A 12,688-nucleotide genomic window follows, 5' to 3' on the forward strand; every position below is an offset into this window, starting at 1 on the left:
AAGGGGAGGGAGAGAAGGAGAGTAAGAGAGAGATAGATACACTGATGTGAAAGTAACACATCAATTGCTTCCAGAATATGCCCTACCAGGATGAAGATCCAAATAGGAACCCAGGTATGTGCCATAGGAAATAATTTTTTCTTTCTGAATATAGTAATAATTGTTATTTAAATAAGGAAATTTTGTTTGACAAAGTAAATAAGGACAGAATGCAATTATTTGTATGAAGTGAAAATTGATTTCTAGGTGATTAAAATTAATAAATAGTTCTGCTTGCAGGTCAATTAACTATTTTTTAATAACATAAAAGATGATGATTAAAGAGAAATGGCAGCAAGGGGAAGATAAGGCTGCCTTTTTTTATGCGTCTATAGGGTAAACCTCAAACACATGTACACACAGCTTATAGGTTACTTAATTTTCACTCATTTTGAGGTTTAACTGATTTGAAATAATGGATATGGCCAGACTAAGCTTTGAACAAAAAAAATTTATCCCAAAGTGCCACTAGACTATTTTTATGGGGATGCATAAAAAAAAAACTTATGGTACAAAACCTGCAAAGTGGATGAATTAAGGGCACACAAATACTGAACAAAATGGTTCCTGACGTCTGTAATTTAATTGCTTCGAGTTATCAGCAGTGCCTGGACCAGAACAGATATTAGTTTAAAAATAGGCATAGATTCTTCTAAATTTTTAAAATTAACTCTATGTTAATAAACACTGACTTTATAATCATTCATATAATCATTCATATAATCATATATATATTTTTGAGGGAACACCTGTATTTGTCTCTATTTCTGGAAATAAGAAGCAGTGGCTTGAAGATGAGCAATTACATGCCAATTGTCACAGTTGCCCCATTCAAAGATCAACACCCAACCTATTATAGAAAACAGCCTTTTTAAATAGACCCAGTATGATCTTTATTAAAAACAAACAAACAAACAAAAAAAAAAACACAAAACTTCATTATACCTCAGGCCATAATTATACCTCAGTGGCTTTAAATTTTTCTCCAACATTGACTTCACATTTTCCTATTTTCCTAATTATATTTTATATTTGAGATGTTCTGCATTGAGTTGTTTCTTTTTGATAAATAATTCCAGTCTGTATTGTTCCCTGGACCCATTGACTTTGAAATCTAAACCAGAAAGTAAAACTGACATATGTGCCATTTTTATAAAACTAAGGGCAGACCTCAGAGATACTGTAGGGTTAGTTACAGCCAAAGGAATAATGCAAATATCACAATATAAAATGAGTCACAAAAATTTTTTTGTTTCCAAATGCATATAAAAGTGCTTACATTGTATTATAGTTTAGCAAGTATGCATTAGCATTAATGTCATACAATGTACATAATTTACCCCAACCAGTTTTGCTTAGTGGACTGAACATTCACCCCTTAGACCAAAGGATCCCAGGTTATATTCCAGTCAAGGGCATGAATCTCAGTTGCAAACTCAATCACTGGCCCTGGTCAGGGCATGTGCAGGAAGCAACCAATCTATGTATCTCTCTCTGTATTTCCCCCTCCCACTTTCTCTTAAAAAAATATATATATATTCCTTAGGTTAACAACATATCCTTAGGATTTACAACAAGAAAAATTTACATACCTTAATTCAAAATGCTTTTTATTGCTAAAAATGCTAGTATTTACCTCAGCCTTCAGCGAGCCATAAATTATTTATGTGTTAAGGATCTACCTTAATTTATAAGGAGTGTAATAGTAGCAAAACTCAAAGTGAAGTGCAACAAAAACCAGGTGTAGTAAGCCTTCACTGAACAGCATGGATAAGATAATGCAATGTGATAAAAACAACACATTTTACCACAGGCTAATTGGTAAATATGAGTTAAGCTCCCACCACATCTCATAAACATTATAACAAAACTAGTAGCCCTATGCACAATATACGATTGAAGATTTGTACAAGAATGGGCCTTTGTTCCCCTGGCTGCCTGCACGGCCTTTGTTCTGGCCAGAACAGCCTTTCCATCAGGCCAAGAGCCACCTTTCTGCCTTTCTGCCTCCCCACACTGCCCAGAAGTCCCGAGCGGCTGGGTGATGCAGAATGCCTGTGTCGCAGCCATGGAGATGATGCAAGCATCCAGCCAGTCCCGGCCACCAGGCACCTGTATATGCAAATTAACCTGCCAGCTATGTTGGGTTAGTTTGCATGCTCACTCCTGATTGGCTGGTGAACATCACAAAGGTACGGTCAATTAGCATTTTACTCTTTTATTAGGTAAACAAGGTTGAACAAAACTATCTACCTAATAACAGATAAACATGTAAATTGACTGTACCTCCACTATTCCACCAGTTAATCAGGAGTGTTATGCAAATTAACCCAACAAAGATGGTGGTTAATTTGCATACACAGGTGCCAAGTGACGGGGCGGGTGGGATGCAGGTGTTCTGTCCCACCCTCATATCCCAGGGCCTCTGGGCAGAGTTGGGGGGTGGAGCTGGAGTGGAAAGAGGTGGCTCCGGCCACCAGGGAAAGGGAAAGCCCATTCTAGCACGAATCTGTGTGCATCGGGCTTCTAGTCCTATATAATAAAAGGGTAATATACAAATTGACCAAATGGCAAAACAACCAGTTGCTACGACTCGCATTGACCACCAGGGGGCAGATGTTCAATGTAGGAGCTGCCCCTGGTGATCACACAGAAGGAACATCGCTCAGCCAGAAACCCAGAAGCCTGGCTCATGGCTGGCCAGTGCAATAGCAGTGATGGGAACCTCTCCCAAATTTGAGACAGCACTAAGAATGTACAACTGATAGTTTAGGCCTGCTCCTCACAGGGACTGGGACTAAGCCATCAGTGGTACATCCCCCAAGGGCTCTCGGACTGTGAGAAGGCACAGGCCTGGACAAGGAGACAGCCACCCTTGAGTGCATGAAACTTGTCCACGGGTCTCTAGTGTTATATAAGGACCTACTATATTCCTGTAATTACTTGGTGTTATTCAATTAGTTGTATCGCCAAAATTGAGATGGCCCAAGAAGAATTGGAATTTCATAAAAAGGAAGTTATTCTTAGAAATTTCACCTTACATCCTATGAATATGCAGTTTTGCATTCCCACTAGATATATGTGCAATTTCTTCACAAGTTCCACTCAATTTCTTCCTTTCTCCTATACTGAATTGCATAATTTGCCCTTACAGCCACCATGAAGATGATGAGGTTACCTTTATTAGCAATCATCACACTTAAAATTATCTTTTCCCACAAGCCAGTTTCAATTACCTAATTTAGACAATACTTTATGAGCTCATAGAGTAGCTATTATATAACTACTAGAGGCCAGGTGCACAAAATTCATGCACTCGGCGGGGGGGGGGGGGGCGACGACGACACACACTCTCAGCCCAGCCTGCACCCTTTCATAGTCCATGAACTCGCAGAGAGTGGGCCTAAACCAGTGGTCAGCAAACTGCTTAGTCAACAGAGCCAAATATCAACAGTGCAACGAATGAAATTTCTTTTGAGAGACAAATTTTTTAAACTTAAACTTCTTCTACGGTCACTTCTTCAAAATAGACTCACCCAGGCCATGATATTTTGTGGAAGAGCCACACTCAAGAGGCCAAAGAGCCGAATGTGGCTGGCGAACCACAGGGCATGCGTGGTCTGCTCAGTCCCAATTGGCCGGATCCCAGCAGCAAGCTAGCCTACATTAGGCTTTTATCATATAGGATATCAACATACATCACATAATTATAATTCTGTGAGTTTTTAGCTATCACTCCACCATGACTACTAATAAGTGAAAAAAAAATTTAACCTTTGAGATCATTTAAAAGAGAAAGACTAAGTCCTGTTCATCTTTGTTTCCTAGGTCCTAAAAAATGGAGTTACCATAGGCTAAATGCTTGGTAAGGTATGTAACTGAATGAGAAGAACCCACTGGTAAGCATTTCTGAGAACAAGGAAGACGGATGTTTCTGGCTCCTGTGATTCTGAGCAACCTGTCTGGGCATCCACTCCCATTATCAGCCTACGTAAATGAGGCCATTACTAAGTCCAAGAGGAAGCTTAAAAATACAACACTGGCTTTGGAAAAAGTTTAGTTCTGTTTCCCAATAAGAAAACCGATGATGTCTATAGGGTTGGTAAAGAGTTTGATTTTATTAATCCCTTTGTCCTTTATATAGGAAAGCTGCAGGAGATTTTCTTCACTGATTGTCAAATCAACAGGTAATGACTTGGCTGAAAAATAATTTCTTGTTCTGCAAAGGGATCCTTGTCTACTTAAATGTGTTCTGTATATCAAAACTGAACACCATGGTAACCAGTAACTGTAGTGGATTCTGCGAAATGCCTTCCATTGAATTAATCTAGAGTGTGTTTATTTTTCTCTTATTCCCCTTTTGTTTTAGTCTTTTCATTGATTTATTTTATTTTAATATCCTTACACACTGACAAAGGAAATATATGACGACATAAAATAACATGTGTGCCATTGAGATACTGGTTCAAAGGTGGTATATAAACAATTAAGTCTTCTTTGTAGTAAGTTATATTCTACATGTGGTTAAAGACACATTAATATTGAGAGCTATATGCCATATATTTATATTATTTTTCTAGTTATAAGTGAAAAGATGATTTACATTTTCAGATCATTTAAAATGATATATTTTAAAGGAAAATAAAAACATTAGCCATTTTGAAAACAACAAAGTTTGTTTAACTGAAAAGTTCCTTGAAGAAATGTCAATGCTTCTCCAACATTTAAAAGTTAAAAGAGAAAAGGAGGAAAAAAGTGAAAGCAGTTACAACTCAGTGAATGTAACACCACCCCAAAATTAAAGGTGAATTTCACATCTTGTTATACAACACTAACATTCAAGCCTCAGACTCTGGGTTTGAGCTCAGGGTAACTTAAAGTTTCAGCATCCAGACATTCACTAAAGAGATGAAATCTAGACTTGCCATAGATAGGAAGACATAACAGGAATGTAGTACAATTGTTCAAATACCCATCACATGCTCGTATTGAAATTACATGTTTTTTTTTTTACAACACAGGATGCTTGTAATTCCTTGGCCAGAGTTTAAACTATGTTCTAAGTCCTCAGTCACTGATCTAAGGCAACTTCTCAGCTTCCCCATCTCACAGTGTAAACAAAGTCAAAATAGCCCAGCCTATATTCTTCAGTGGTTGGCCATCACCTATGAAACAGGAGGTCCTGGTTGGGTCACATGCCCAGGATGTGGCCTTGATTCCCAGTAGGGTGCCTACAGGAGGCAGCCAATCAAAGATTCTCTCATTATTGATGTTTCTATCTCTTTCTCCCTCTCGCTTCCTATCTCAAATCAATAAAAATATATTGGGAAAAAATATTGCTGTGGGTCTCTAGGGATAATAGTGAGTGGCACCACTGCTACATAAAATAAATATTTCTCCATGTAGTCATTAAGTGGGTAAATAAAAGAGGATGTGCTAAAACTTCAACAAGTTAAATGTGCATGGTTAGTGCCCTGGGAAGGCCTGTCCATGGCAGAAGCCCATCAACCATTAGCTGCAAAATCAGTTCATACTATGTATTTGAGTATATTAAAACAAAATAATGCTTTCACAGAAAAAAGCAGCAGAATGAGAGAAATTCACATAATACTTTAAGTTTTTAAGGATATATGGTCCAAACAAGGATGAAATCATATTAATAAACGAAATAAAATGTTCACATTTGAATATGGAGATATTGAAAGGAAGGAACCAAAGACAATGGAAAAGGATGTAAAGCTAGAACTTATCTTACTTTTTAAAATGTCAAACATAATCATAAAAATCTTATAAAATTAAGGAACTAAATAAACATAAACAATAAGCTCTTGCCCTCCACTTTGCAAATTCATCTGGAGTTCTGACACTAAAATCTATCATCAATTTATAGCAAAGTAAGATGCAATGAACAATAAATTTATTAGGATAATTTGAATGCTTGATTTCCTCATCAGCTTAAGTGCCTTCTGTGATTATGATATAAACATCTGAATTAAATGGCAGTTGCCACAAATGAAAACATTTCATTGAAAACTCTATATATCTGAGTATAAATAAAGATAAAACACTCCACATTATGATTCAATTAAAAACCTGCAAGATACATTACCTGCCGCCTCGAGCACTGAAAGGCACTACATGGATTCCCAGAGGCCCTCCATCGTTGGGGACGTGTACGAGCTTTACCATATCACTGTGAGACAATGATGAATGAGGGAGCATGAACATGGACTGTAAACAAAACAAACCGAAACAACAAAACAGAAAAACACACACAATAACACAGACACACAATAAACAACAAAAGAGAACGAAACAAAATCCCACCAAGCACACAAGCATGTACACACACATTCTGGAATATAAGCATGGTGATGAAGGCAACATTAAACACTACATACCCGAACACTAGTCTGATGGCATGGAAGGAGAACAATCATCAGAAATAACTACATTAAAAATGACACAGAACCATTTCTCTGGGCCCATACTCTTCTGTGTAATACAAGTATGCATTTTCAAGTCAAATCTCTAGATTTCCAATGAAAATTTTCCATCCCAATATTTACATTCAAGGGCATTGAAGATTAACTGAATAAAGGTGTTGCAAGCTACAGAGCACTTTATAATTTACAAAGAGCTCCTAAATATGTCACATCATTGACTCTTTCAATAATTCAATAAAGTCAAAATTTTTACTCCTGTGGTCAGGTGACAGTCCAGATGTAATCCAGCAATCCTGACTTTCCACCATTCCATAACAATTTAAGTTGCCATTTCTTAAACCACTGCAAGTGCAGGTCATGAAATTCCTTTTTCAAAGCTAACAGATTTCCAATAAAAAACAAATCATTTTCATAAAAGTGTTTGAAAATGGAAGTTAAAGTAAAGTAATGAAGCTAGTTATATAAAGTAACTTCTATTATATAACTTAAGTAATTTACTATTAATGTAATAAGCCCAAGTTTAATGAAAGTTGGTATAATTTAGAGAATGCAAACTTTCTAAACTATTTAAATGAGATTTCACTTCCTTTGCAGATTTTGTTCGCTTGTGTGCTCCTGTGCGCGTTCGCATGCATGCATGCGCGCAAGGGGGAGGATACTCTATAGAAATCTAAGCAATGCTTATCTAATAGGCAATATTTGGAAGTAGTATTTTAATTAAATACCTAGTTTAAGCAACACCAACAACCATAAATGATTTATCAATAGATTTGACAAAGGTCATAATATAGTTTTTTATATAATGGAAAATGCCAATTCTTAAACTACCTAAATAAAAGCCTAAGGGCTAAAGAAAAGTACTCGCTGAAAATGAAATTGAAATACATTTGTGCACAGATTTAATCATATATACTAATTAGGACAAAATAAAAAATTAGCTATATTAAAGAAACAACAAATGAATTTTTATTTTTAAGAATATTCTCATAGAATTTTATACCATTTTAGATACTATTTACCATTTACACAGTTTTTAATGATTGGTTTGTCCAATAAGAATAGTGTAGTTACTCTAATTATTGCTATTTTACATTTTCTCTAAAAAGAATTAGGAAATGGCAAGTATTTCTTAAAAGAAAATACTTAGTGCTGGTTACTCCATATCCAAACATAATCTGATTCTAGTGCCTAATCTCACTGAGGAAGTTCTTAGAACCTTCCCTTGGTAGACCCAAAGAAGAAAAAATTTAAATGTTAATGCCTAGATCCCCTAACTTTTACCCAGTCATTTAAACATGCCAATATTTAAAATAATTGTACAGTTGTGATAATAATATAAGAAAATTTTACTCCGTCCTTTCATACTTAAAATCATGTTCAGGTCCCTAACCTATGACCTATAATTTTTCAAATTTCTTGAGAGTTTCTATTTTTTAAATCAAAATATAAATGCTAAAATAGCTAATGCTTATATGATTCAAATAGTTTTTCAGTTAAAGTATGTTTATAATCTTTTTAATTTAGATAAGTTGAACAACAAACAAATGACCAAAATACTGACATACAAAGCAACCTGAAAACAGTTGTAGTGCTGTAAACACAGCAAACATTTTTAATCAAATACTATTTTATATTCTAACTTAATAGTATTTGGCAAGGCATGAAACTCAGGACAGAGACATGTGAATTTCCATGCTATTCTTTTTACATTAGATAATAATTAACACAATCAATGAAAGATGCTCTTTGGAAAACAAACTAATGCAAGGCATGTTTTTAACTCAGCACAAACATCCCACACATGCCATGTTTTTGGAACACTTTGAGATGCTGCAGGTATATCACATATTTAATTTAAAAAATCAGTAACTTACTCCAGAGAAAAGTTGGGTATGTTCTCCAAACCACTGTCCGCATGTCCAACAGGTTCAACACGACTGTTGTCTTCTATCCCATCCTCATCCTAAGAGCACAACACAAAGAATAGCACACTCTATGTTAGATCTGTTCCTAAAATGTGAAAGAAAGCTGGATAAAACGAGACTGGCAGGCATTATGATCATGTTATAATTAGGTATTTTCTCTACTGAAGATGACTTTTTAATAATTAGATGGGTATGTATATATGAAAAGTTGCATTTCAAAGCAATAGTCAACTGATTTAGCATTTCTCAGGAGGTGAAAAAGATACCAATGTAATAAGAAAACATTAGAACTTCTAATTAAAGTTAACTTTTATCATTTTTACTTCACTTTTTGGTTTATATTTTAGAAAGTAATTTTATGTTATAGTATGTTAATAATATAGTATCAATATATTAATAAATATGTGTACATGACACTGAGTACGTATGTTTAAAATTCTTACTCAACAGTGGAGACCATTATAATCCTTAATGACTACCAAATCTGCAAAGTCCTATTTGTCAGTCCCTAAGTTTCACTAACACAGCTTGGCAAAATGAGTATGCAGTAAGTATAATAAGTGACTCAAATCCTTCATCCTGTGAAATATCACTTCAAGTTACTCTGAGCCAATTGGCTAGAGTTACCTGTAAAGGCATTAAGATCTTAGTTTTAGAGAATCACTTCTTCTTACTTCTATTAATGAAGGACCAAGCAAAGGGCACAGAGCAACATAATCAACCCTCAACTTGGTATCCTTACTTTTACAAAGGCAGAATCATGAAAAAACTATGTTCCAACATGTTGTACAAATTGGGATTGGGTAAAATGCTGATACTCAAAAAGGTGCCATGTGGATTAAATGTGATGGTTCATAAAAATAAATGAAATGTCACCCAAGACTAAACTTATTTTATATATAATCATGGTCATTGTTTTTTCATGCAGTGTTTCCCAAAGTGTGGTACGCATACCCCCAGGGGTACGGGAAGAGTTTGGTGGGAGTACGTGTTGTACCGGAGTTTGGTGGGGATATGCACTGCACTGTGCTTAGCTGCACCTAATTCTACATTCTCATGAGTACGAGGGGTACTCAGCGTTACGAAAATTATAGAAGGGGTACACATATGTCAAAAGTTTGGGAAACACTAGTTCACTAACAGTTAAGCCACCTTCTCAGGATCATTTGGATAACAATAAACATGCCTGACTGACATCAGTGGTCTTCCTAACCAAATTAGAATGTTTAGAAAATACTCAGAGTTCCAAACATAGTGGCTAAGAGGCTCTTGTAAGCTTTACCTTGGACCACAGTGTTTTGGGCACCCACTAGATATTCTGTAAATAGTTTGCTAATAAAAACAAAATCATACCTAAATACAATTTACTGAATTTAATTCTTGGAAGTTTATGTATATAATTAATGTACACAAATAACCTGTGAAGTTTATCCTTTCTATCACATGAATTAGATAACAGTAATTTTATACGTGAACTTATACAACTACCTATATGATAGTCCATCATAAGCAAAAATTTTATATGTTTAAACATGTATTTGAGAGACTCATAATAGAAATGTGTATGCTGTCAATAGAGACATCAATCAATAAAATGATAAGCAAAGCTTATGACACAGTGTCAAAAATATTACAAATTATTGAAGCAATATTAAGGCAAAGTAAAGCAGTTGATAATGTCCAATTGACATTTCCTCTGAGAATCGAATTTCTCTGAGTTGTACCAGTAGATGGGATCACATACCACAAAAGTATCTTTTCCTTTGGGATTGGGAATAGAGGAGGAGAGCAAAGTGACTGTTTATAAATCAGATGAAAAACATAATCTTACAATTAAAGGTACTTTGGTTCAGTATTTATGAATAATTTAAGCACCACTGAAATGCCACCACAATATTTGAAACATCTATGTTGCACTAAGAAAAGCAGTCACATAAACGATACGCCCCAAACCACAGTGGTAAACAGTTACTGATAATCTGTGCCCACAGTGGCCATTATCAGGCCTCCTACAGTGTGTAGAATATTATTTTATGAAGCTTCATATGATGTTCAATTTAGATTGCAATACCCACTGACCTGAAGTTGGGCTGCAATTGTGGTGGGAGCCACAACTTAGAATTTACCAATTTTTGGATGTGGAAATATTAATTCCTATATTGCTTCAGTTCTTGTTTTATACTTTTAAAAAGCAGTTTCTGAACATAGTTAATTTTAACAAGAGTTATACATTGAATTCCGTTATAAGCAGTCCAATAGTCCTCACTGATCTGAAGGGGGTGCATTCCAAGACCCTCAGTGGGTCCCAATACCACAGAAAGTTCCAATGCTATTTACACTACTAGAGGCCCATTGCACAAAATTCGTGCACTGGGGGTGGGCGTGTCCCACAGCCCAGCCTGTACCCTCTCCAATCTGGGATCCCTTGGGGGACATCCCTCTCAAAATCCAAAACTGCTGGCTCTTAATCACTCACCTGCCTGCTTGCCTGATTGCCCCTAACTACTCCTGATTGCCCCTAACTACCTGCCAGTCTGATCATCCCCTAACTGCTCCCCTGCCAGCCTGATTGACACCTAACTGCTTCCCTGCTAGCCTGATCTCCCCCAACTGCCCAACTGCTGCCATCTGCCTTCCCCTGCTGGCCATCTTGTGACCACGTGGGGGTGGCCATCATGTGACAATGTGGTGGTGGTCATCTTGTGATGACATAGGGATGGCAATCTTATGAGGGCATGAGGGTCAATTTGCATATTACCTCTTTATTATATAGGTTTTTTTGCCTATAAATACATCTACACTAATAAAAGAGAAATATGCAAATTGCCCATCACTTTGTGACACTCACAGCCAATCAGGAGTATGCAAATTAACCCAACAAAGATGGTCGTGGCCCCGCCCCCCAGCTGCTCTGGGTCTCTGGGCAGCATGCATACAGGTGTGGAGTGACTCGGTGGGGTGGGATGCCTGCTATGAGGGAGAGAATGGGGTCAGAGGGAGCTACAGAAGCAGTGCTCTGGCTGGAGCGAATACTGAAGGCTCCAGCCGCAGCAAAGACTGAAGACTCCTGCTGGAGCAAAGACGGAAGGCAGTGGCCAGAGCAAAGGCCTGGGTCCCAGGTGCCAGAGGAAAACTGGTGCCAGCAGCCAGGGGAAGGAAGGCCTATTGCACAAATCTTCATGCAACAGGCCTCTAGTATCTATGATAAAATTCAAATTATATAGTACAGTAAGAAATTAATAAAAATAATAAAATAAAACAATTAAAATATACTGTAATTATGTGAATGTGGACACCCTTCCCCTCACATAAGGGATCTGGTAAGTGCCTAACGGGCAAGGTGAGTATACAGCTGAACAAAGGAGTGAGTCTGTCCCAAGGGGGACAAAATGTGAAGACCCACAATTTAAAATTGTAAATTATTTATTTACAGAGTCTTCCATTTAATATTTTTGGACTGCTATTGACAGTGAGTTAGTGAAACCATGGAAAGCAAAACCATGGGTAAAGGATTACTGTAAATGAATATTGGTGTTATTTATGTCAAATTAATAGTGAAGGCCCATAGTATTAATATACACTACACAATGTTTAAAAAAATCTCCATGTGAGTTGATATAGTCAATATACTTTTAAATTCTTTCCCTTTCCTCCATTTTTTAGCAAGCTGTAGTGTTAAGAGTTTGGATTAGAAAATTAAACAGCCCTGGGTTTCAATGCCATCTCTACCATATGCTAATACAGCCCTTCTATATTTCTATCCCTCCTTCTTCTATAAAATTGGGGGGTGGGGGGGGATATTCTTCAAAAGACAATTGAGAGGATAAGATGGCGCCTGACACACAGTAATTGCCCAATAAATGTTAACTATTATTGAAAAGAAAAATAGATTACATAAAATATACCTCAATAAATATTTTATAGTAACTTTACGCAACTACAAGATAATTCAGCAGGAGGCTGAGAATGAGGAGGGATTACTTGGCTACCTAAGGGTTAATTCCCAGAGAAGACTGAGGCTCAGAACCCAAGCTGGGCTCCATAGCCTGGAGCACCAGAACCAAGACCAAAGTCCCAAGTAACATCTGGGCATGAAAGGCAGCAGGGCTTCTGGCTGACCAGGAAACTGGAGCCAGTAGATCTGAGCTGGTCAGAGAGAAAGCCTGGGGGTTTTTGTTTTGTCTTGTTTTTAAACCCAGAGCACAGGAATTTTTCTTAGCTTTTGGTGTGTTTTTTTGGGTTTTTTGGGGGGCGGGGGGGGGGGGAGGTAGTACAGAC

The 12,688-nt window shown here is 36.9% G+C and overlaps 1 protein-coding gene across 28 annotated transcripts in view; it reads right to left on the minus strand.

The window, feature by feature from the left end:
• PARD3 (par-3 family cell polarity regulator) overlaps positions 1–12,688 on the minus strand; it is a 562,402-nt gene that overhangs the window by 314,288 nt on the left and 235,426 nt on the right. For all 28 annotated transcript variants that reach the window (XM_084876589.1, XM_084876591.1, XM_084876586.1 and 25 more), the window contains exons 6-7: positions 8,360–8,448; positions 6,149–6,232 (exon numbers count right to left, since the gene is read on the minus strand). In XM_084876589.1, the coding sequence (XP_084732715.1) occupies positions 6,149–6,232; positions 8,360–8,448 (173 nt within the window). The remainder of the gene's footprint in view (positions 1–6,148; positions 6,233–8,359; positions 8,449–12,688) is intronic.

Source organism: Pipistrellus hanaki, assembly GCF_964339955.1.
Source record: "Pipistrellus hanaki genome assembly, chromosome: 1".
NCBI classification, from domain to species: Eukaryota; Metazoa; Chordata; class Mammalia; order Chiroptera; family Vespertilionidae; genus Pipistrellus; species Pipistrellus hanaki.